Source organism: Berkeleyomyces rouxiae, assembly GCF_048999995.1.
Source record: "Berkeleyomyces rouxiae strain 22BRR77 chromosome Unknown BrBRR77_ptg000008l, whole genome shotgun sequence".
Lineage (NCBI taxonomy): Eukaryota > Fungi > Ascomycota > Sordariomycetes > Microascales > Ceratocystidaceae > Berkeleyomyces > Berkeleyomyces rouxiae.
The window spans coordinates 1,509,887-1,531,593 of NW_027396498.1; the positions used below are offsets into that span (position 1 = coordinate 1,509,887).

Sequence of the window (21,707 nt, forward strand, 5' to 3'; positions counted from 1 at the left end):
ATAGTCGCATTGTTTCTACACCATTTAGAGAGTTTAGTTTTGTTCTTCAATTCGAGATCTTTGTCCCTCTGTGTCCCTTTCTGTGAAGATCCAGCTTAGCGTAATCACACCTTAACAGGAAGTAACTCGCCGTGGCTGGCTTGGTGTATTTCCAGGCTGTGTAGACCTTTTCGTTGTCAGCGTCAGAAAGAAAGGTAGTCCAGTGAGTAGACTTAGCATCTTCGACAGCATGGGTGTACTTGTTGCGAATCGAATGAAACTCAACCAGCGACAGCCTGCCTCGTCTGTATCTTCTCTCTGCGCGCGATGCGGCCTGACGTTGTGATTGTAGCTCGGGCGTCCACCATGGCTTTGCGCGGGCACTGTGCCTCTTCACTGACATGCACCTCTGACAAGCAGATTGCAGGGCCTCGGAAAGCAGTCGCGCCATTGCGTCACCGTCTGCAGAAATCTCTGCCAGGGACAGCTGAAGCTCAAGGTCGGCCTGGCCAGCCAGCCATTCCTTGCGAAACAGCGACCAGTCGGCCGTCTTGGTGTTGAACGCCGGGTTACGTGTTAGGGTTTTGGGTGTGGTGGTGCTGACGTAATCAAAACTGATGGCCCGGTGATCGGAGCCCGTCTCCTGAAGATACCTCCAGTTCGTAAACAGGCCCGGTCGAGACCGCAGGGAAAATGCGAGGTCGATCACCGAGGTCGTGCTGCTGTTGACGTATGTGCCGCCGTTGCGTTCAACGTAGTCGTCGTCGACAATCAGGGTGGCATTCTGCGACATCAGCCAGTTAGCAAAAGAGTCAGCTCGTGGTTCGTGGGGATGCTCTCGCTGGGAATTCCACCAATGGTGATGGAGATTGAAGTCGCCGAGAAGCAAAGTACTGGTGTCAATATTGCGCGATAAAAGATTGGTGCGCTCAATGGTATAGGGCCGGGGTTGGGTCTCGGGGACAGGCTGCACAGTCAGCTGGCGTTCGTTGTAGACATTGAGAAGCGAAAACGGCTCCGACGCAAGGATGCGCAGGGTCTGAATATCACTCTCAGCATCGCCAAACTCGAACAGCACAGAAAACGGCAGGCCTTGGCGGACGTAGGTCAGGACCCGCGGGCGCAAAGGCATGGCCTCGAGATTCCTAACATTAAACGGCACAACCAGGGTGAAGCCCGGCTGCGTCAATGTTCTATACCCAGCTTTGAGTTTTATGGTATAAGGCTCCTGGATGCAGACAATGTCCGCCTTTCCGGTTGCAGCAGCCTCAAGTATTGTCTCATGAACAGCCTTCATTTTGTGCACGTTGTGCTGAAGGATGCGTAGACGTTGTCCGGCCGTAGGGCCCTCTTTCATAGGCGAGGGGGGCCGTCTGTCGTAGATTTGCGGTCAACGTAGGGCACTGCTGGGACAATAGCGCCGCCAACGTTGACGTTTTTGCCGACACACTTGTCGTAGTCAGCCTGGGTCAGGGCCTCAACGACCACCGAGCCAGCCTGCTTACCCTTGGCAGGGACCACAAGCCAGCGCAGCGAGTCGGAGATCTTGACGCCGTTGAAGTCCGCCATGTCCTTGGGCAGCTCCTTGAGACTGTCGAAACCGTCTTCAATCGGCACACCGTGGATGACAAAGCAGAGCTTTGACGACTTGTGTGTTCTGGAGCCGGGAGATGTGGCGCGCGTGAACTCGCAGGCGCCAAAGCAGGACAGCTCCTTGACCACGCGCTGCAGATTGGAGGTCATCAATCTGACGGCCTCACTGTCCACAGCGTGCAGCAAGATGTTGCCCGCCTTGGTGCGCTGGACCGCAGACACTGCAGTCTTGCCAAGAAGGCGGTTCACCGCGTCGCGCACGCGTCGCTGGGGCAGCGCGCTGGCTCTCGACTCGGGTGTGGTGACAATAACGACGGCCGTTTTCTCGCGAGGGGCAGTCGTGGTGGTCGTGGTGGTGGTCGTGTTGGGGGCGGGGGTCGTGGTTTTGTCGGCAGCCTTCTTCTGGGCGCGCTTGGCGACTACGGTCCACGTGTCGGGGGACTCAGTGGGCGCGTCGGCATCAGCCATAGCCGTGTCCGGGGCGGGAGGCGAGGCGGCGTCATCGGTAGTAGTAGTGGCGGTCGAGGTGGTGGTCGAGGTAGTGGTGTCGGGTGTGCTGGACTGGTCGCCAGCGGTGTCGATGACCATAGCATCAGCCTGGTCAGTGGCGGCGGTTGCGGCGGTTGCGGCGGTCGCAGCATTTTTTTTGGCCTTTTTGCCGCGGCGTCTGCGCTTATTGGCCTTAGGCGCAGGGGTGGCGTTTTTTTTGCTGGCACAGGGCTCACTGCCCAGGACAGAAGGCGCGGCTGGCACCTCAGGTGTCTGTGTCGCAGCCTCGCTGTACGCAGCCACGGCTGCAGCCTCGTGTGCTGGCTTGGGGCGGGCAGCCTTTGAGACTTCCATCTCAACCAGCGTTTTGTGGTCGTGGCGCGACATTACGACGAGCCCGCACTCGTTGCCAAACTGGCGCAGGATGCGCATCAGCTGGGCCTCGGAGGCTGACTCCTTGAGTCGTTCTAGAACAAGGAAGACCTCGTTCATGATGGCGGCGTTGTCATGAATAGCCATTCTTGCCATTGCCATTGCATAGGGTTATGCCTGGCACCTTACCCCGCTTCCGTTGTGTCACGCTAATGTTCCAAGGACGTATGATGATACGGTTATACCACTTGGTGGTCTGTGTAACCTTGAGGTGTCACTCCGGTTTATCTACTCGGGTGTGGCCGGCTTGCACACTATAGATCATCGCTATTAGGTAACTCGGTACTCTGCAGTTGATGCAGCTTATTCTGAGTTGACTGCTATTCTCGTTCCTTTTGTGTCAACAGCGTTTGAGCGTGGGGCCCACACCTGTTAGGCCGATATCGCTGTAACGCGACATATCGTTGCCTGGGTGTCTTGAGGGATTTTCAGTTCTGCTGCTGCCGTGTTGGTTTATCTCGTGAACTAACATCCGGTTTGATAGTAGCGTCTGGTAACGTTGAGTTACGTATGTCCCCACTTTCGGTTATCTGTGATTTGGTTCTAGCTTGGGAAGATCTCTGTTGTCAGAATCTGCAACGCCTTAAATAGCGTTGCCTTCTGCCCTGTGTGATCAGGTTAACTCTTGCTCCCCAAGCTTAACAATCACATACACCCCTTTTGCCATTCTTCTTTGTATACTAGTTTATAGTATCACTTCTTCGATAGTACCTTCTTCTTTAGTACTATATCTTTAATTATCACTTGTTTCTTGATAGCCTTCATTGCATCAGTACCTTCTGTCGTCTTCGTTACCTCAGTGTTCCTGTGATTGTTTATTCCCTTCCGTGTGTTATAAGATCAATTAGTTGAGTGTGCCTCTTTACCTCAAACCGACCATACGACCTAGAGAGTTCTATCCTCTCCTCCCGGCCGTATATCCGCGCAGGCCTGACTGTCCACCTCTGGAACCTATCATTGTCCTGAGTCGTTGGCTTTCTAGAACCCTAATGGTTTCCTTGGGCCCTATCCGTAATATTTTGTTAAGCTTCATTTAAAGACTCACACATTCTTCCAACTCTTTGTTATTCTTTAGCACACCTTATTCTTCTTTTCGTTCCGGCTCTCGACTACGGCCGATATCCCGTCTTCCTATGATCATACTAGCGCTGCTGTTGTTACACAACCTTCTTCGTCCGCTAGTCATAACTCGGCTCTTTCTGGTTCTTAGTTGATTCCATTTCTCAATCTACTTCTCTTCTTCTGTGGACAGTCAGTTGATGGCACTGTCTCTGTCCCAGCTCCTTTAATTTCGTTGAAGCACTTTGTTCCTCTAGGCTAATGTCGTCTCAAGCTTTGCGTTCCACTGCAAGCAATGAGAACCGGCGGGCTCACCGCACTACCGCTGAGCAGGTTCTCGATCCTGTTGATCAGGATGACCTACGGCTAGAACAAGTGCACAAGCGATATCCCGAATGCAGTTCGGACAGTTATTATGATTTGCGTCCGGTGTTCTTGCGGGATGGTGTACCTTCAACCACCTCTTGTCAAGACGCAGGTCATGCTGTTAATCTTGTCTCGACTGCCGAACATATCAATACTCTTCCGTCTGATGATGCACATCTAAATTTGCAACTTGTCAAGCAAAACCTGGATGGCATGCTCACACGTGGCTTCATTGCCCCTACTTCTTCAGTGTTGGCTTCTCCGATTCTTTGTCCTCGGGAACCAGGCAGTGTACGATCTTCTGTTGATTTACGGGCGGTCAACTACCTTATTTTATAAGCTGTTCATTTGGTCCCGCATCAACCAGTCGTTACAACTTGCCACATCTGAACGGGGGTTTCCAGAAAGCCATGTCTACCAGCTATGCACCTTTTGGCTTGCAGCAATGATGTTGCCAACTCCCAGATTACTTTGAGTTACAACATGGTACCTGAGTGTATAAAGTGTTGTTGTTGAGTTTACTCACACACCTGCCATTGTGCCAAAGCATGTTATTGAGTTCTTGTGGGATTTCTTGGACAGTTTATGTCTGTTTTTAGACCTCTGTGTCTGTATTTCTTGGCCTTTGTCTTGCCTAATTGTTTTGACTCCTGTTGGGTCTATTTATATGATATCAGCAGCTAGTGTCTGTTCTTTGCTGAGCTCGTTGGTTCTACGAACAGCTCGTGTCTGTTCTTTGGGTTGACACCTCTTAATGCCTCTTCCTTGTGACACCGTGTGTCCATCGGCGACTGCTTTTTTTGTGTCTCTTCTTTGACCACTATGGTGCTTGCGTTTGACCCCTGCTGGGTTATAATTGCCGACAGCTCGTGTCTGTCCGGGTATTGATAGTTTATATCTACTCGCTTTGCTGACAGCCCGTGTCTGTCTGGGTATTGACAGTTGCTGTCTACTCGCTTTGTTAACAGCTCGCTTCTGTCCCACTTCTTGACAGTTATGTCTAGTCTTCGTGCCACAGTTGTGTCTAATGCGTTAGGCCACTGTTCGGACTATTTTCTTTCGGCTGTTGTTGTGTCTACTTACGACCACTATACGTCTACTTCTTGTGACATGTTCTGTGTCCTCTACTTTGGACAGCTCTCTTGCCTGTTACTTTCTTCGACTCTGTTACGTCTACTTGCGACTACTCTATGTCTCCTTTCTTCGACCTCTTTGTGTCTTCACTTGGGCCTACTCTCTGCCTCTCTCTTTTGGACAATATCTTGTTGTTTTTCTTCTCGTTAAAAGAAACACGATGTCCCTCTTCGAAGTCCTGCCTATGGTGGTGCAGGCCAGTCTTGTATCTTGTGCTGAAATACTGCCAAGTTTGACAAGCTGACTTTACCAATTTCTTGTTTTCCCCTTTCACCAATACTCTTTACGGATCCTGCACGTCTTTGTTTCCATGCTGTCTGTTGTCATATACCAATTACCCGATCGATGATGAGTCCCCATTACACATGTTAGTCTATTCTCCCACAACCGGAATCGTGTTCGTTTACATCCATCGAACCATGTCCCAGGGGGTTCTTAGCTATTGTGGAGGCGATTATGTCGCGGCGATTGATGATTGTGCCAACTGAGTAGCCACTCTGGTGTACACTTGTTACCAGAACTTGGTAGTTCTCAGGGGACCTTCTGCATCTTGCAGGCAACAGATTTATGGGCTATGGAACTGAGCGATTGTTGTTTGTTATAACCTACAGGCCTGGCTCTTACTTCTATGACCAATGCCATAACTAGGGAGGACAACAAGGTTGAAAAACCTTTGCCTTTGCGGGTACTGAGCTGCGTTCTCAACTTATTCCCACTTAAGATCCTTGGTGCTGCCCCTCGGTTGATGAGGTTGCCTTTCGTTATTCCCATTCTTTTTTACCTTCCTCTTGTCTGTGGACACGAGGCCCTTACGAAGTTGTCGTTGCACTTCAAGGCCTTGTTTTATGTTGATCAGATGTACAAGCTTTCATGCTAGGGATTCCGTTGATCCCCTATACGTCACGATGTTGTTGGTGCATCGAGATCTACAATTCTTGCCTGCGGAGTCATGCTGTGTCTAGACCCGTATGGTTGGCTTATTCCTTCTGTTCCGATTCTGCAAAGCCCGGTGGACTTCCGTGTCCCTAGATGCCCGGCTTCCTTTTGCGAATTCTCCGACTTGATTCTAGTCTAGGATGTGGCGATCTTAGTACTGCTGTGGAAATCAGTCATTTAAAAGGAGCATACTGTCATGAATAGCCATTCTTGCCATTGCCATTGCATAGGGTTATGCCTGGCACCTTACCCCGCTTCCGTTGTGTCACGCTAATGTTCCAAGGACGTATGATGATACGGTTATACCACTTGGTGGTCTGTGTAACCTTGAGGTGTCACTCCGGTTTATCTACTCGGGTGTGGCCGGCTTGCACACTATAGATCATCGCTATTAGGTAACTCGGTACTCTGCAGTTGATGCAGCTTATTCTGAGTTGACTGCTATTCTCGTTCCTTTTGTGTCAACAGCGTTTGAGCGTGGGGCCCACACCTGTTAGGCCGATATCGCTGTAACGCGACATATCGTTGCCTGGGTGTCTTGAGGGATTTTCAGTTCTGCTGCTGCCGTGTTGGTTTATCTCGTGAACTAACATCCGGTTTGATAGTAGCGTCTGGTAACGTTGAGTTACGTATGTCCCCACTTTCGGTTATCTGTGATTTGGTTCTAGCTTGGGAAGATCTCTGTTGTCAGAATCTGCAACGCCTTAAATAGCGTTGCCTTCTGCCCTGTGTGATCAGGTTAACTCTTGCTCCCCAAGCTTAACAATCACATACACCCCTTTTGCCATTCTTCTTTGTATACTAGTTTATAGTATCACTTCTTCGATAGTACCTTCTTCTTTAGTACTATATCTTTAATTATCACTTGTTTCTTGATAGCCTTCATTGCATCAGTACCTTCTGTCGTCTTCGTTACCTCAGTGTTCCTGTGATTGTTTATTCCCTTCCGTGTGTTATAAGATCAATTAGTTGAGTGTGCCTCTTTACCTCAAACCGACCATACGACCTAGAGAGTTCTATCCTCTCCTCCCGGCCGTATATCCGCGCAGGCCTGACTGTCCACCTCTGGAACCTATCATTGTCCTGAGTCGTTGGCTTTCTAGAACCCTAATGGTTTCCTTGGGCCCTATCCGTAATAGGCGTTCTGCTCGTCGCGCCGGCGCTTGCGCTCCAACATGAGAGCAATCTCTCGGGCGCGCTTCGCCGGAATCGTCTGGTCGTTGTTGTTGTTGTTGGTGTTGTTGGTGTCGTTCTCATCGCGCTGAGCCTGGCTGAACACGAACAGGTTCCCATCCAGTGCATTAGGCGTCGGCGTTGTCGCGTCCGAGTCGCGCGAGTCGGGTGTCGAGGGAATCTCAACCACCGGCGCATCTTCAACACCTGCATCGACTTTCATCGATGAGGTGACGGGCGCAGGCTGCGACGGTGAACGCAGCAGCTCGTCGTCGTCGGAACGCGGTTCCTGGCTCGCCATCTGGGCAAAACTCAGCCCCAGGCGCGTCGTGCGGCGCGTTTCATCGCGCGCGGTCGGTTTCTTGTCTATTTTGTTCGATGCACTGCTCGAACTAGTCTTAGAATCAATTGAGCTGTTGCTCAGAGTCGTTTTGGTGAGTTTTTCTGTCGATTTGGCCATTTTTGATGCAGGTGTATATCTGTGGGGGTCAATGTTGTAACCGTGGGTCCCACGATGAGTTGATAGTACTGCGCCAAACGTTACTGAACCTACTGAACAAGAAGTTCATTCGAATGAGTAGTTCCACTGCTGCTGCCCCCATCCTGTTCGTCAAGAAACCTGGCGGTGGACTTAGATTCTGCGTGGACTACCGTCTGTTGAACAAGCTGATGAAGAAGGATAGATACCCGTTACCCAACTTCAAGGAAACACTACGCCAAATCAGCCGTTGTCGCTGTGGTGCAGTGGTATAGCACCTGGCAAGGCTTTTCGGTTGGCTACCGAGAAGTCGTAGGTTCGATTCCTACCAGTGACGCCAATTTTCTACGAGCAGTCAACCTTAACTGGGGCACTTGGGGTTAGTGCTGCTCGTTGGAAATTCATACCAAAAGCTATTCATGTATTTCCTTTCTGTCATAACTTGGGGATTATATTTGTGGGATCTTAGATGTAACTGCCTCCCTGCCAGGGGATTGGAGTATATTATGTATAGTAGCTAGCTTGTTTGAGATTCCGTTAAACCTTGATTCGTATATAGTATTAATATACACCTCGCCATAACCCTGTCAGGTTCCATGCGAGTAATGAATAAAAAAAAAAAAAAAAATCAGCCGTTCAAAGTGGTTCACTAAGCTTGACGTCGTTGCAGCGTTCCATAATATCCGTATCGAGCCAGGCCACGAATGGAAGACCGCTTTCCGTACGCGCCTGGGCTCCTTTGAATGGAACGTGATGCCGTTTGGTTTGTCCAATGCTCCTGCCCAATTCCAACGCTTCCTGAATTCCGTATTGCAAGAGTACCTCGACCTGTTTTGTTCTGCTTACGTTGATGACATCCTAGTGTACACCGATGGCTCCCTCGACGAGCACAAGGAACAAGTTAACCACGTCCTAGCCAAGCTCGTGAAGGCCGGACTGACGGTTGACATCGACAAGTGCGAGTTCGGTGTACAAGAAGTCAAGTACCTGGGCTACATCATCAAGCCTGGAAAAGCAACAATGGATCCTGCCAAGGTGCAAGCAGTGAAAGACTGGCCCGTACCCAGTTCCAAGAAAGAGCTCCGTGGCTTCCTAGGATTTGCCAATTTTTACCGCCCGTTCATCAAGAACTTTGCCGAAGTAGCCGTCCCTCTCACTTCACTGACTGGTCACCTAGTTCCCTTCGTCTGGTCTCCAGAATGCCAAGCTGCCTTCTCGTCACTCAAAGATCTCTTCTGTGCTTCGCCCGTCTTGCGCCTCTTCGACCACTCTCTGCCAACAACTGTCGAAGCTGACTCTTCAGGCTACAGCACTGGAGCTGTCCTATTGCAGCAGCATCCAGATGGCCTGTTTCCATGTGCCTACATCAGCCAGAAGCTGTCTCCTGCCGAGTCCAACTATGAGATCCATGACAAAGAAATGTTGGCAATTGTCCGAGCCCTGAAAGAGTGGAGAGGAGAGTTACGTGGCGCCCAGGGACCCATCCGAGTGTTAACAGACCACAAGAACTTGTTGCATTTTACCTCTGCGCAACAGTTAACAGAGAGGCAAGCTCGTTGGGCTAACCTGCTAAGCGAGTTTGACCTAACACTGGAACACCGTCCCGGGAAACTGTCCCCACTGCCCGATGCTCTCTCCCGTCTTCACATGCCTTCAGGTCCCGATGATCCCCGCCTACAAGCTCGCAACCAACAGCTCCTCCAGTGTTTGCCCGACGGTGCCCTGAAAGTCAGATCTGCTCGCGTTACACTGCCATCCCCGTTCCGTAAGGAAGCCCTCAGTACACTGTGGGAACAAGCATTGTCAGCCGACTCTGACTATGCGGCAGCATGCGCAGTGGTTGCCTCTCAGGCGCCCAAATGGCCAGACAGCTTGAAGACTAATTGGCGAGTGTCACTGTCCGAATGCTCATTGGACTCCGAAGGTCGACTGCGATACAGATCAAGATTGTGGGTACCCCAGTGGGAACCTCTGAGGACAGCCTTGCTACAAGAGATTCACGATTCCGTGACACTAGTCCACCCCGGCCAAAGAATCATGTGTCAGGAAGTTTCCAAGACTTACTTCTGGCCGCACTACACAGCGGATGTCAAACGGTTCTGCCGCAACTGCGAAATCTGCGGTAGCACGAACGTCATGCGCCAGCTCAAGCAAGGTCTCCTGAAGCCCCTTCCGGTACCTGACCGCATCTGGCGTGACATTGGCATAGATCTGATTGGCCCTCTCCCGCCGTGCAAGAAGGAAGGAAAAGTCTACAAGCACGTCATGACGGTGGTGGACCATCTGTCCAAGGGTGTCATCCTTATAGCCTGCCGCAGCCTGGATATCGAGTATCTTGCCAGCCGTTTCTTGGAAGTCTACTACCCTCGCCATGGTCTTCCTAACAGCATTGCTTCTGACCGCCAATTTGCCAACATGTTCTGGAAACGACTCTGTACCACCCTGAAGATCGATCGTCGTCTGTCCACCGCTTACCACCCACAGACCAACGGGGCCACTGAGAGGACAAATGCTGAGGTGAAGACAAAGATGGCCAAACTCCTACACGACCGCTCAGACTGGCTAGACTGCCTGCCAATTGTGGAGTTTGCCCTGAACGCAGCCCCAGCGGCTTCAACAGAGACGTCCCCGTTCACGTTGTCCCACGGCTATAGTCCTGACTTGGTTGAGCTGCAGCCCGACGCCATTGCCCCCCTAGCAGCCCCCGTTGCAGCCAACACGAGTCCCATAGCTCAAGCAACAAGAATCCTGAAGAGCTTGGCAGACCACACGGATTGGGCCAAAGCCTCTCTCAGCGCCGCCAAGTCTGCTATGGAGGAACAGTCGAACAGACACAGACAACCACATCGACGTTTCCAGCCCGGCGACTGGGTTTGGTTGGCAAAAAGCTCCCATACTGTGCAGCAAGAAGGCCCAGGCAAGCGACTCCGGCCAAGATACCAGAAGCTCCAGGTCTTAGAGGCTGTAGGCTCCCACAGCTACCGTCTTGACCTGAAGGGTGCCAGAGGACACGACGTGTTTCATGCCGACAGATTGAAATACCACCCGAACGACCCTTGGCCCTCACAAGACCCGCACGTATCGAGCCCCGGACCAGTCGAGATCGATGGCTTTGAGGAATACGAAGTCGAGAAGATCCTGGAACACCGGCCAGCCACGAGAGACGAACCAGCCCAGTACTTGGTGAAATGGGTTGGTTGGCGAGATCCCACTTGGGAACCTACAGAGGCGCTGGAAGAAACGGCTGCTTTAGAAGAATTCTTGCGAGCGCAGAAGACTGCCGACGTTGAGGTGTGAGTGCCGTGGCGAGAGGACTGCTTGAGTCCGAAGTTTGATTGAAGGAGCTGCGAGTTCCACGGTTGTTGCACAGGGTCTATTTCCCTTTCCTTTGACATTTTTTTTGTTTCTCCACTGTCTGTTCCACTCCTTGTTCGTTCTGTTGTCGTTTACCGATGATTAGTTGCTTGTTGTTTGCTATTCCCTTTGTTGTTTTCAGTTGGTGTCCACCTTCCTGTTGTTTTCTTTTTTTGTGTTACACGGCCATGGGAGGATGGGAAGAAAGAGAAGGAGGCTGATGTTAGGGTCTGGGAGACCCGGGTCAAGGCTTTGCCTGATTGCCCGAGTTGAAGCCGGTGTGGCTTGAGCAACGGTGGTTCGAGTGTCGGTGGTCCGAGTCCGCAAAGGCCCGACTACTGACGGTCCGAATACAAGTGGCCCAACCGGCCTTGATCCGAACGCCCGATGACTCACCACGTTTGGGTCAATCAGGTAGGCCTCAGTTGTTCTACCCAGGCAGTATAAAGAGCTGCTGCTCTCTCCTAGTTTTAGTTAGTTCTTTCTTCTTCTCTCCATCGCAATATATCTGTTTCTGCCCTTCTACGTCCTTTTACGACTTGGCCCCTTACACTCAGTTTTGCTCTCTTCAAACTCAATGCCGTAGTCGCGAGCCTTGGCCCGCAGCTCCGTCACGAGTTCTTCGAGAAGCGCCGCTGAACGCCTCGGGCTTTTGGACGCCACGGTTACGCTGAAGTCGTCTATATACGACAGCTGAAGTTGTGGTGTGTCGCCGGCCACCCGAGCCACTATATGCCGAGCATACAACAGGAAGAGTAGAGGACTGATGGGGGAACCTTGGGGGATGCCGATGTTAACCGGGGTCATCGGAAACGGCTGACCCTCGATGTGCAGGCCGACAGTACGGTCCTGGAGGAACGAAGCAACCCATTTTCGGAACACCAGGGGAAGACCGAGCTCACGTAAGCTGCGCATCAAGCAGGGCTTTGACACGTGGTCGAAAGCGCCCTTGACGTCAAGGAAGAGAGTGCTTGGAACGAGCTTCATCTCCTTGACCTTCTGCAGGTGGCTGACGTATACGAGAGCGGCGTCCATGGCTGAACGCTGTTTGCGGCCTCCCAGTTGAGTGTCGTCTAGAAGCGAGCTGTCATGGCAATTAGCGAGGTACCCTAAGCGGGTCGCAAAGACTTTCTCGAGCACTTTGCCTAGACAGTTGAGCAGTGAGATGATGCGGTAGGACTTTACGACTGAATAATCAGCCTTTCCGTCTTTCGCGAGCACAATCCCAGTAGCTTGCTTCCAGAGTGTGGGGTGTATTCCGAGGCGAGACAGGGCTTTGTAGACGGAGAGAAAGGGCGCGGGATGGGCCTCAAAGGCGATCTGGATGATCTTGGCGTTCATGCCGTCGGGCCCGGGGGCCTTCTTGGCGTTGGCGGACATGATTGCCTCCTTGATCTCGTGGTCTGTAAGGTCAGGCCAGGGGTATATGCTTCGGTCGGTGTCGTTCGGGGGGGTGTCGTGATGGGGGTCGTGATGGGGGTCGTGTGTATCGGCAACGTCAGGTCGGGGGTCGACACCTGCGCTAGACGTAGCACCCAGTAGCGTCAGGAAAGCCTTTTCCTTCTCCTCGGGGGTATTGGCTAACCCGTCTGGCCCCTGGATGGGGGGGAAGTAACTCGCCGTAGCTGGCTTGGTGTATTTCCAGGCTGTGTAGACCTTTTCGTTGTCAGCGTCAGAAAGAAAGGTAGTCCAGTGAGTAGACTTAGCATCTTCGACAGCATGGGTGTACTTGTTGCGAATCGAATGAAACTCAACCAGCGACAGCCTGCCTCGTCTGTATCTTCTCTCTGCGCGCGATGCGGCCTGACGTTGTGATTGTAGCTCGGGCGTCCACCATGGCTTTGCGCGGGCACTGTGCCTCTTCACTGACATGCACCTCTGACAAGCAGATTGCAGGGCCTCGGAAAGCAGTCGCGCCATTGCGTCACCGTCTGCAGAAATCTCTGCCAGGGACAGCTGAAGCTCAAGGTCAGCCTGGCCAGCCAGCCATTCCTTGCGAAACAGCGACCAGTCGGCCGTCTTGGTGTTGAACGCCGGGTTACGTGTTAGGGTTTTGGGTGTGGTGGTGCTGACGTAATCAAAACTGATGGCCCGGTGATCGGAGCCCGTCTCCTGAAGATACCTCCAGTTCGTAAACAGGCCCGGTCGAGACCGCAGGGAAAATGCGAGGTCGATCACCGAGGTCGTGCTGCTGTTGACGTATGTGCCGCCGTTGCGTTCAACGTAGTCGTCGTCGACAATCAGGGTGGCATTCTGCGACATCAGCCAGTTAGCAAAAGAGTCAGCTCGTGGTTCGTGGGGATGCTCTCGCTGGGAATTCCACCAATGGTGATGGAGATTGAAGTCGCCGAGAAGCAAAGTATTACGGATAGGGCCCGAAGAAAGGATTAGGGTTCCGGGTACAGCCAACGACTCGGGACAATGATAGGTTCCTGAGGTGGACAGTCGGGCCTGTGGAGGAAGACGTCAGTTAGACAGAGTGCTAAGACGTATGGTCGGTTGAGATGAAGAGGCAACACACAACTTAGATGGCTATTCTGAGAATAGAGCGGCACAAAGAGGAAGGAGGAGGAACAATCACACACTTCAAAGAAGAAGAAAGGTTGAACTGCAAAGAAAGCAAGAACAGAATGGTATAAAGAAGAAGAAGAAGGTAAGCAAGTGCATGTGATTGTTAAGCTTGGAGAACAAGAGTAAACCTGATCAACTCAGGGCAGGAGACGACGATATTTATGTTGTCGGCGCTCCTGACAAAACTCTGTCTTCCCAAGCTAGAAACAATCAACATCTAACTACGAACAAAAGATAAGTCTCGTGTAAACAAGACGTAACAGGTTCGTAACAATCGAACCAGATAACAACCCCCACCTAAGCACGCAATGGCAATTGCAACAAGAAAACTCCGCAGCAGCAGAACAACGTCTATCAGAGCACCCGTGCTCAGCACATCCCACGACAACCTCATATCCGTTGATCAACTCACGATCTACACAGACCAACCTGTGCCATAAGCGCATCTTCATAGGTCGCCGACCTTCGGCGTTGTGGAAAAGAAGAGTGGGGTAGGTCTCATGCATAACCCTTAGCATGAGCAGTGTCAGGATAGCTATTCATGACAGTAGCCCCCCTTTTTATGACTGATTTCCACAGCAGTACTAAGATCGTCTGGCGTTAGGCATCCTCTTGTAGAATTCTGCAACCTTCTCAGGTGCATTGGCTAAATGGTCCAGAGGTTCCCAGGAGGGTCCATCATGTTCATAGCCCTCCCAAACTACTTGATATTGCAGAGGGCCACGCGAAGACACGCCTATAATTTCCTTGACCACAAATTCTTCCTCGCCATCTACTATGACGGGAGGAGGAGGAGGGTTTTTCTGGCCAGGAAGAGGATCCGACGCACATGGTTCCAGCAGACAAACGTGGAAGACGGGATGAACCTTCATAGTGGCAGGGAGTGCCAACTCGTAGGCATGCGAAGACACCTTCCGTAGAATCTTAAATGGGCCAAGCTTCTTGAAGTCCAACTTCTTTGAAGGACGAGTAGTTCGAATATTTCTACTCAAAAGCCACACTAAGTCCCCTTCTCGAAGGAGAGGGGCGGAAGATTTGTGTCGATTCGCGTACTCGGTCATCCGCTCACGGCTCCACGTAATTTCAGTCTTTAAAAACTGACAAATGTTGTCAAGCTCTTTAACAAAGTTCCGCAACGGGCCTTTTTCCACAGAGACTGGGAGCGACTCACGCCCACTTCTGGGGTGAAACCCGTGGTTCGCAAAGAAGGGCGTCAGCATAGTAGAACTGGACTCGGAGTCATTGTAAGAGAACTCCGCCAAGGGCAAAAGATCAGCCCAATTGTCCTGTCTATAGTTGGTGTAACCCCGCAGGTATTGCTCCAAAATAGAGTTCACACGCTCAGTCTGACCATCGGTCTGAGGGTGGAACGCAGTACTCAGATTTTGCTTTATGCCCAACAGTTTGGCTAAAGCCTTGGAAAAAGCCGACGTAAACAGACTACCCCTGTCGGACACAATGTCCAATGGCAGACCGTGGAGCCTATACACTGCTGACAAATAGAGCTTAGCAAAACCTGCAGCATCCAGCGAGGAATCGCAAGGTATAAAGTGAGCCATTTTGCTAAGCCTATCGACGACAACGAGAATCATGTCAAAAGAATTGGAGACCGGCAAGCCGGTGATAAAATCAAGGGACACAGATGTCCACCGAGCTTGCGGAATGGTCAGAGGTTTCAGTAGACCGTAGGGACTATGTCGCGCGGACTTGATCCGTTGGCAGACCTCACAATTTCGGATGTACCGGATGACATCACGACGCATCCCGGGCCACCAGTATTCCCGAACAAGAAGTTCAAAAGTGTTCTTTTGTCCAGGGTGTCCGCTAGGCATAATATCATGACAATTCTTCAATGCACGAACTCGTAGATCCTCGTTCGGCAAATATAGAAGGTCGTTGACAAACAAAAGACCGTCATTGTCAAGCCTGCAGACACTGAGGTCCACATCTGGAGGTTTGGTCGACTGGCCTCGAAGAGCAGAAATAACATCAAGAGCCCACTTGTCCGTGGATAGCGCGATTTTTACCTCGTCTACCAAAGACATGGTACCAATAAAATTTTCAGGGGGAATAATAGGAGCACACAGCTCTTTATCCTCCTCAGAAGAAGAAGAAACGAGGTCTTCGTAGCGTCTGGTCAGGGCATCAGCTCTAGAATTCAAGGAGCCAGGCCTATAAGTGATGACATAACGGTACTCGCTCAGTTCCATAGCCCACCTCGCTTGCCGTCTGTTCATGGCCGGAATTTGCTTAAGAACGGCTAAATTCCGATGGTCCGTCAATACCAGAACAGGTTTTTCCAGACTTTCAACCATGAATCGCCACGACTTTAGAGACTCCACAATGGCTAACAACTCCTTGTCACCTACGCCGTAGTTACACTGGGCAGGATTCATTTTTTGAGAGAAATAGGCCACGGGGTGTAGTAGAAGCCCCTTGTCAGTCGGGTGGTATTGAGACATGACGGCAGATATTACACGGTCAGACGCGTCTGTTTCAATAACAGTGTCCAACAGGTAATCAAAGTGCTTGAGGATAGGTTCAGAGCAGAAAAGGTCCTTCAGGGTGTGAAATGCTGCCTCACATTCAGAGGACCAGACAAAAGATTGCGTCTTTTTAGTCAACTCGAAGAGAGGTGTGCAGATTCTAGAGAAGTCACGGATGAACCTCCTATAGAAATTGGCAAAACCCAAAAAGGACTGGACTCCCTTAACAGTTCGGGGAGCCTCCCACTCACGGACAGCCGCAACTTTAGCGGGGTCCATCTTCAGAGCATCGGCTGAAATAACAAAGCCAACAAAGGTAGTTTCAGTCTTGTCGAATTCGCATTTTTCACCCTTGACAAACAGACTGGCCTGCGCTAATTTTAGCAGGACTTTGCGCACATGAACATCATGTTCCTCTTGGTTCAGAGAGAACACCAGGATATCATCCAAGTAACAGACACAGAATATGTCCAAATACTCCGACAAGACCTCGCTGACATATTTCTGACACGTGGCAGGAGCATTGGTGAGCCCAAACGGCATCACATTGTACTCAAAAATGCCATATCGAGTTCTGAAAGCTGTCTTGTATTCATCACCTTTCTTGATGCGAATCAAGTGGTACGCAGCTCTCAGATCCAGCTTTGTAAAAATGTTTCCCGTAGCCGCCGTGCGCAGTGATTCATTGATCCGAGGCAGAGGAGTTACGTCTTTGATGGTGATATCATTGACGGCTCGGAAATCAACACAGAATCGTAAACTGCCTGGCTTCCTAGCAAAAAGAATCGGGGAAGCCAGCGGCGAAGAGGAAGAGGAAATAAAGCCTTTAGCAAGCATGCCATCTAGATATTTTTTGACAGCCTGCAACTCGAGTGGAGTCATATCGTACAGCGGGGCCTTGGGGTATTTCGCATCGGGAACGAAGTTAATCGCATGATCAATGTCCCGGTGAGGTGGTAGTTGATCAGCACCTTCTCGAGAGAACAGAGGAAGTAGGTCATGGTATTTCTTCGGGATGCGTTCAAGGAGCCGTGCATGCTCTTGTTCCGGAGTTAGGTCCTCCTGATTGAGATAATCCAGGACTTCCTGAGCGGTGACACGATAAATCTGTAGTTTCTCAGCTTTGGCAAAGCGATGCAAAGCCTGAGACGACACCGTCACACAGGAACAAGACACAGCTGACGATTGTGCAATAAAAGAAGGAAGGGGTGAAGTGGCTGAAGCAGGAGCAGATCCCTCAATCTGACTGCCAGCGGTAGAAGCAATATTTTTGTCGTTTTTTGTATAAGAAAAATCAAACGAAGCGCCAGAATCAGTAGAAGCAGTCGAAACAGAAGAAGAAGAAGAAGAAGAATCAGAAGCTGCCACAGCATTGCCATCGGCGGTAGAAGTAACCGATATCTTGAGCGTATTGGAAGGCCAAGAAATTTCCGGGTTATGGGCGTCGAGCCAGCATTTCCCCAGGATGATGTGGTAGCCCCCAAGCTTCGTGATTTGAAAAACCAAAGTTTCTGAATAATTAGGAAAAGAGAGGGACAAAGGAACTTGGTGGGTCACTTTACCCGCAGCAGTTTCACTACCATCAACAACATGGAGCGACTCGGCTCTGGCCTTGAGAACAGTAGGAATCTGATGCCTTGCTATAAATTCAGAATCCACAAAACAAGTTGTTGATCCCGAATCCACCATAGCGTAGGCCTCAATGGAATTATTCACTGTCACAGGAATAACCAGAGGGGGAGAGTTACCATAATCGATAGCATTATCAAGAGAACAAGTGCTGATTCTCAAGAGACCCTCATCAGCAGCGTCAGGGCTAGCCAGGACCAGAGGGGAATGGGTCGGTAGCCCTTCTAGTTTTTTGACGCATCAGGCGCAGGGGCCGTCGAGGGAGCCCGGGTAGAAGTGGAGGGAGAAGGGACAGTAGCTGCGCGAAGAGCAAGGTTGTTTTTGGGGCAAGCCTTTAGCATGTGGTCCTTTGCGCCACACTTCCAACAAACACCCTTTGCCATTTTGCCGTCAGCAGTCTTACGGAAGGGTAGACCGTTGGCATCGGGACCTGCAGAGGTACCCTTAGCTGGCTTGGTGTTGGGGACAGCTTTTTGGGCGCCAGCATTTCTCGAACGAGAATCTTGCTGAAAGGGGACCACACCAGGAGGCGGTTGGATTTTCCCGTTGTTTCCCCGGGTTCGGTTGTTGATCGTATTGTCCAGCGTGTTGCAGAAATTAGCGAACTGATCAAGCGTTCCCTTAGGGGCAGGATAGGTGTTCCAAGCCAGAGCGTCCTGTATGTGGGGCTTGAGGCCTCGCTGAAATAGTGCAATGGTGAAATCAGCGTCGGCCCAACCGAGTTTCTTCAACAGCGTTGTAAAAGCAGAGTGATAGGCAGTACAAGTACCTGTCTGCTTTAAGTCGAAGATCTGCTGGGTCGCAGTCATGCGCCAGTCAGGGTCATCGAAAGCCTCAGCTAACGATTTCATAAAATCGTCGTACGTTTCAAAGTTCATGTGTCCAGTGGCCGGGTCCATCCGAGGCATGGCCCAATCCAGAGCGCCATCTCTAAGGTAGGAGAAGGCAGTCATCAGCTTGCGCTGCTCCGTGCGGTGGTGCTTGGGTGCAGCAGCAAATTTGACCGCAAGTTGCCTCTGGAACGCCTGGAAGCCTTGCTGATTGCCATCATAGGGCACGACATCAAGATGCTTGTCGGCCTCTTTCAACGGATCGGCATCCTCTTCCCGTTTGACTCGGGGAAGAGACTCAAGGGAGTTGAAGCGGGCTTCAGCGCCAGCCTGGAACGCAGCCCAGTAAACCTGAGCCGCATCAGGAACAGAGCCAACGGGGATGGGCGGGGCACCATCGTCGGTGCGCAGACCAGACATGTAAGCCGCCACAATAGCCATTTTGATCTCAGCACTGAACTCCCTAGGAAGGGCACCGAGATGCCAGTTCTCAGGAGTTCGGTCAGGAATCGACAGGAGGAACGTATTGAGATGCTCGATCATTTCGCGAGTGAGGGCCATTGCGAGTTGAAACGTAATAGAGAGGGAAAAATAAATGAGGAGAGAAAAAAGTGCCAAAGAGAGCCAAAGTTGTAATAGCGTCGGGTCTTCAAATGAAGCTTAACAAAATATTACGGATAGGGCCCGAAGAAAGGATTAGGGTTCCGGGTACAGCCAACGACTCGGGACAATGATAGGTTCCTGAGGTGGACAGTCGGGCCTGTGGAGGAAGACGTCAGTTAGACAGAGTGCTAAGACGTATGGTCGGTTGAGATGAAGAGGCAACACACAACTTAGATGGCTATTCTGAGAATAGAGCGGCACAAAGAGGAAGGAGGAGGAACAATCACACACTTCAAAGAAGAAGAAAGGTTGAACTGCAAAGAAAGCAAGAACAGAATGGTATAAAGAAGAAGAAGAAGGTAAGCAAGTGCATGTGATTGTTAAGCTTGGAGAACAAGAGTAAACCTGATCAACTCAGGGCAGGAGACGACGATATTTATGTTGTCGGCGCTCCTGACAAAACTCTGTCTTCCCAAGCTAGAAACAATCAACATCTAACTACGAACAAAAGATAAGTCTCGTGTAAACAAGACGTAACAGGTTCGTAACAATCGAACCAGATAACAACCCCCACCTAAGCACGCAATGGCAATTGCAACAAGAAAACTCCGCAGCAGCAGAACAACGTCTATCAGAGCACCCGTGCTCAGCACATCCCACGACAACCTCATATCCGTTGATCAACTCACGATCTACACAGACCAACCTGTGCCATAAGCGCATCTTCATAGGTCGCCGACCTTCGGCGTTGTGGAAAAGAAGAGTGGGGTAGGTCTCATGCATAACCCTTAGCATGAGCAGTGTCAGGATAGCTATTCATGACAGGTACGCACGCTGTCAAACTAGACACGCCCACCGGTATCCACCCCGTCTTCCACGTGAGTCTTGTCCGCCGCGCCCGTGATGACCCTCTGCCTTCCCAAGTCTTAGCCAACCCGGAACCACCTGCAATCGCGCCCGAAGAAGCCTCCGGCGATTTAGTGGCTGGCGAGTACCTTGTCGACGAGATCCTACAACACAAGGTCGTCGACAAACGTCACAAAGTGCTCGTCCAGTGGACTGGATGGGCAGAGCCAACATGGGAACCCTTGTCACACGTCCTAGACACAGCAGCGCTCGAGAGATACGAGCAGACCCACGAGTGCCCCTGGAAGTTGCCAGCAGTCCCCCGGAGGAGAGGGAGGAGGAGGCGATTGTAACGATCTATGGATCGAGGTAGGCTCAGGCTCCGCCCTCACCGCCGTTTACACCGCCGTCCACACCGCCTTGCACACCGCCGTTACTCACCGCCTGCCAAACCCGTGTGCACACCGTCGTTGTCAAGGGTACGCGTCATACCTCTACCGCGCGTATATAGATAGTGTTGTTTCCGCCCGTTTTCTTGTACATTAGTCTTTTCTCTTTATCTGTTTCTTAATTTATTTCTGCTGTTCTAAAAGCGTTCTCCTTTAGACCGTAAAGCCTTACAAGCTGGGCCTCGGAAGCTGACTCCTTGAGGCGTTCCAGGACAAGGAAGACCTCGTTCATGATGGCGGCGTTCTGCTCGTCGCGGCGGCGCTTGCGCTCCATCATGAGAGCAATCTCTCGGGCGCGCTTCGCCGGAATCGTCTGGGTGTCGTTGGTGTCGTTGTCATCGCGCTGAGCCTGGCTGAACACGAACGGCTTCCCATCCAGTGCCTTGGGCGTCGGCGTTGTCGCGTCTGAGTCGCACGTGTCGGGTGTCGAGGGAATCTCAACAACCGGCGCATCTTCAACATCTACATCGACTTTCATCGATAAGGTGACGGGCGCATGCTGCGACGGTGAACGCAGCAGCTCGTCGTCGTCGGAACGCGGTTCCTGGCTCGCCATCTGGGCGAAACTCAGCCCCAGGCGCGTCGTGCTGCGCGTTTCATCGCGCGCGGTCGGTTTCTTGTCTATTTTGTTCGATGCACTGCTCGAACTAGTCTTGGAATCAATTGAGCTGTTGCTCAGAGTCGTTTTGGTGAGTTTTTCTGTCGATTTGGCCATTTTTGCGAATTGTTTTCTGAGAGCTGGTGCAGCTTTAATTACAGGCAGATCCTCAAGGGACATAGAAACTACCTCTACTCTTTTCCCGAGCCTTCCACGCTAGAGGAATACTCGGCCGGCTTAAACTGCCCTGTTTTCTGGACCTTGGGCTTCCTGCTCTCGTACTCGTGAGCCTTGCCTCCTTCAGGACCCTTTCGTTTGACCAGCGATTTGGAAGAAGGACATCCACGTGAAATATGGCCCATCTTGCCGCAAGCATAGCACTTGGGGCCTGTTGCTGGTTCCACAGCCTTCTTCCCCGCCTTCTTGGTCTCACGCCTTTCTTTTGTGGGCTCGCTCTTCTTGGGTTCCTTGTAGCCCGCCCTCCAGAACTTGCTCATCTTGTAGCAGACGTCTTCGACTTTCTCGAATTCCACGACGTCCTGCCGCATGTACTCTCTTTGCAGCCAGTTCGGGAAAAGGTTGACTATTCGGGTCGCCTCGAAGCATTCACCCGGTCTCCGTCTCTCCTCGATCCGGAACAGGAGTTTCTGGTATTCATTCATGAATTCCAATGGATCCTCGTTTTCCACAGGTTTCAGGCTT

General features: G+C 51.3%; 8 protein-coding genes across 8 annotated transcripts; 1 reads left to right on the forward strand and 7 right to left on the reverse strand.

Moving 5' to 3' along the window:
- Positions 1-46: 46 nt before the first annotated feature.
- On the reverse strand, positions 47-1,276 carry BROUX77_006566 (uncharacterized protein; the record flags this gene model as incomplete). The annotated part of the gene is made up of 1 exon (XM_073751565.1): positions 47-1,276. One exon carries the CDS (start codon positions 1,274-1,276, stop codon positions 47-49), a length of 1,230 nt encoding a protein of 409 aa, XP_073603635.1.
- A 56-nt stretch (positions 1,277-1,332) lies between these two features.
- BROUX77_006567 (uncharacterized protein) lies at positions 1,333-2,553 on the reverse strand (the record flags this gene model as incomplete). Its single annotated transcript, XM_073751566.1, has 1 exon — positions 1,333-2,553. One exon carries the CDS (start codon positions 2,551-2,553, stop codon positions 1,333-1,335), a length of 1,221 nt encoding a protein of 406 aa, XP_073603636.1.
- A 4,561-nt stretch (positions 2,554-7,114) lies between these two features.
- On the reverse strand, positions 7,115-7,621 carry BROUX77_006568 (uncharacterized protein; the record flags this gene model as incomplete). Its single annotated transcript, XM_073751567.1, has 1 exon — positions 7,115-7,621. The coding sequence occupies one exon, from the start codon at positions 7,619-7,621 to the stop codon at positions 7,115-7,117; it is 507 nt and encodes a 168-aa protein (XP_073603637.1).
- Positions 7,622-7,734: 113 nt separating this feature from the next.
- On the forward strand, positions 7,735-10,936 carry BROUX77_006569 (uncharacterized protein; the record flags this gene model as incomplete). The annotated part of the gene is made up of 2 exons (XM_073751568.1): positions 7,735-7,891; positions 8,310-10,936. The coding sequence occupies 2 exons, from the start codon at positions 7,735-7,737 to the stop codon at positions 10,934-10,936; spliced, it is 2,784 nt and encodes a 927-aa protein (XP_073603638.1).
- Positions 10,937-11,515: 579 nt separating this feature from the next.
- BROUX77_006570 (uncharacterized protein) lies at positions 11,516-13,255 on the reverse strand (the record flags this gene model as incomplete). The annotated part of the gene is made up of 1 exon (XM_073751569.1): positions 11,516-13,255. The coding sequence occupies one exon, from the start codon at positions 13,253-13,255 to the stop codon at positions 11,516-11,518; it is 1,740 nt and encodes a 579-aa protein (XP_073603639.1).
- An 893-nt stretch (positions 13,256-14,148) lies between these two features.
- Positions 14,149-17,739, reverse strand: BROUX77_006571 (uncharacterized protein; the record flags this gene model as incomplete). The annotated part of the gene is made up of 1 exon (XM_073751570.1): positions 14,149-17,739. The coding sequence occupies one exon, from the start codon at positions 17,737-17,739 to the stop codon at positions 14,149-14,151; it is 3,591 nt and encodes a 1,196-aa protein (XP_073603640.1).
- A 164-nt stretch (positions 17,740-17,903) lies between these two features.
- On the reverse strand, positions 17,904-19,070 carry BROUX77_006572 (uncharacterized protein; the record flags this gene model as incomplete). The annotated part of the gene is made up of 1 exon (XM_073751571.1): positions 17,904-19,070. The coding sequence occupies one exon, from the start codon at positions 19,068-19,070 to the stop codon at positions 17,904-17,906; it is 1,167 nt and encodes a 388-aa protein (XP_073603641.1).
- Positions 19,071-20,525: 1,455 nt separating this feature from the next.
- Positions 20,526-21,122, reverse strand: BROUX77_006573 (uncharacterized protein; the record flags this gene model as incomplete). Its single annotated transcript, XM_073751572.1, has 1 exon — positions 20,526-21,122. The coding sequence occupies one exon, from the start codon at positions 21,120-21,122 to the stop codon at positions 20,526-20,528; it is 597 nt and encodes a 198-aa protein (XP_073603642.1).
- Between the last annotated feature and the right edge of the window lie 585 nt (positions 21,123-21,707).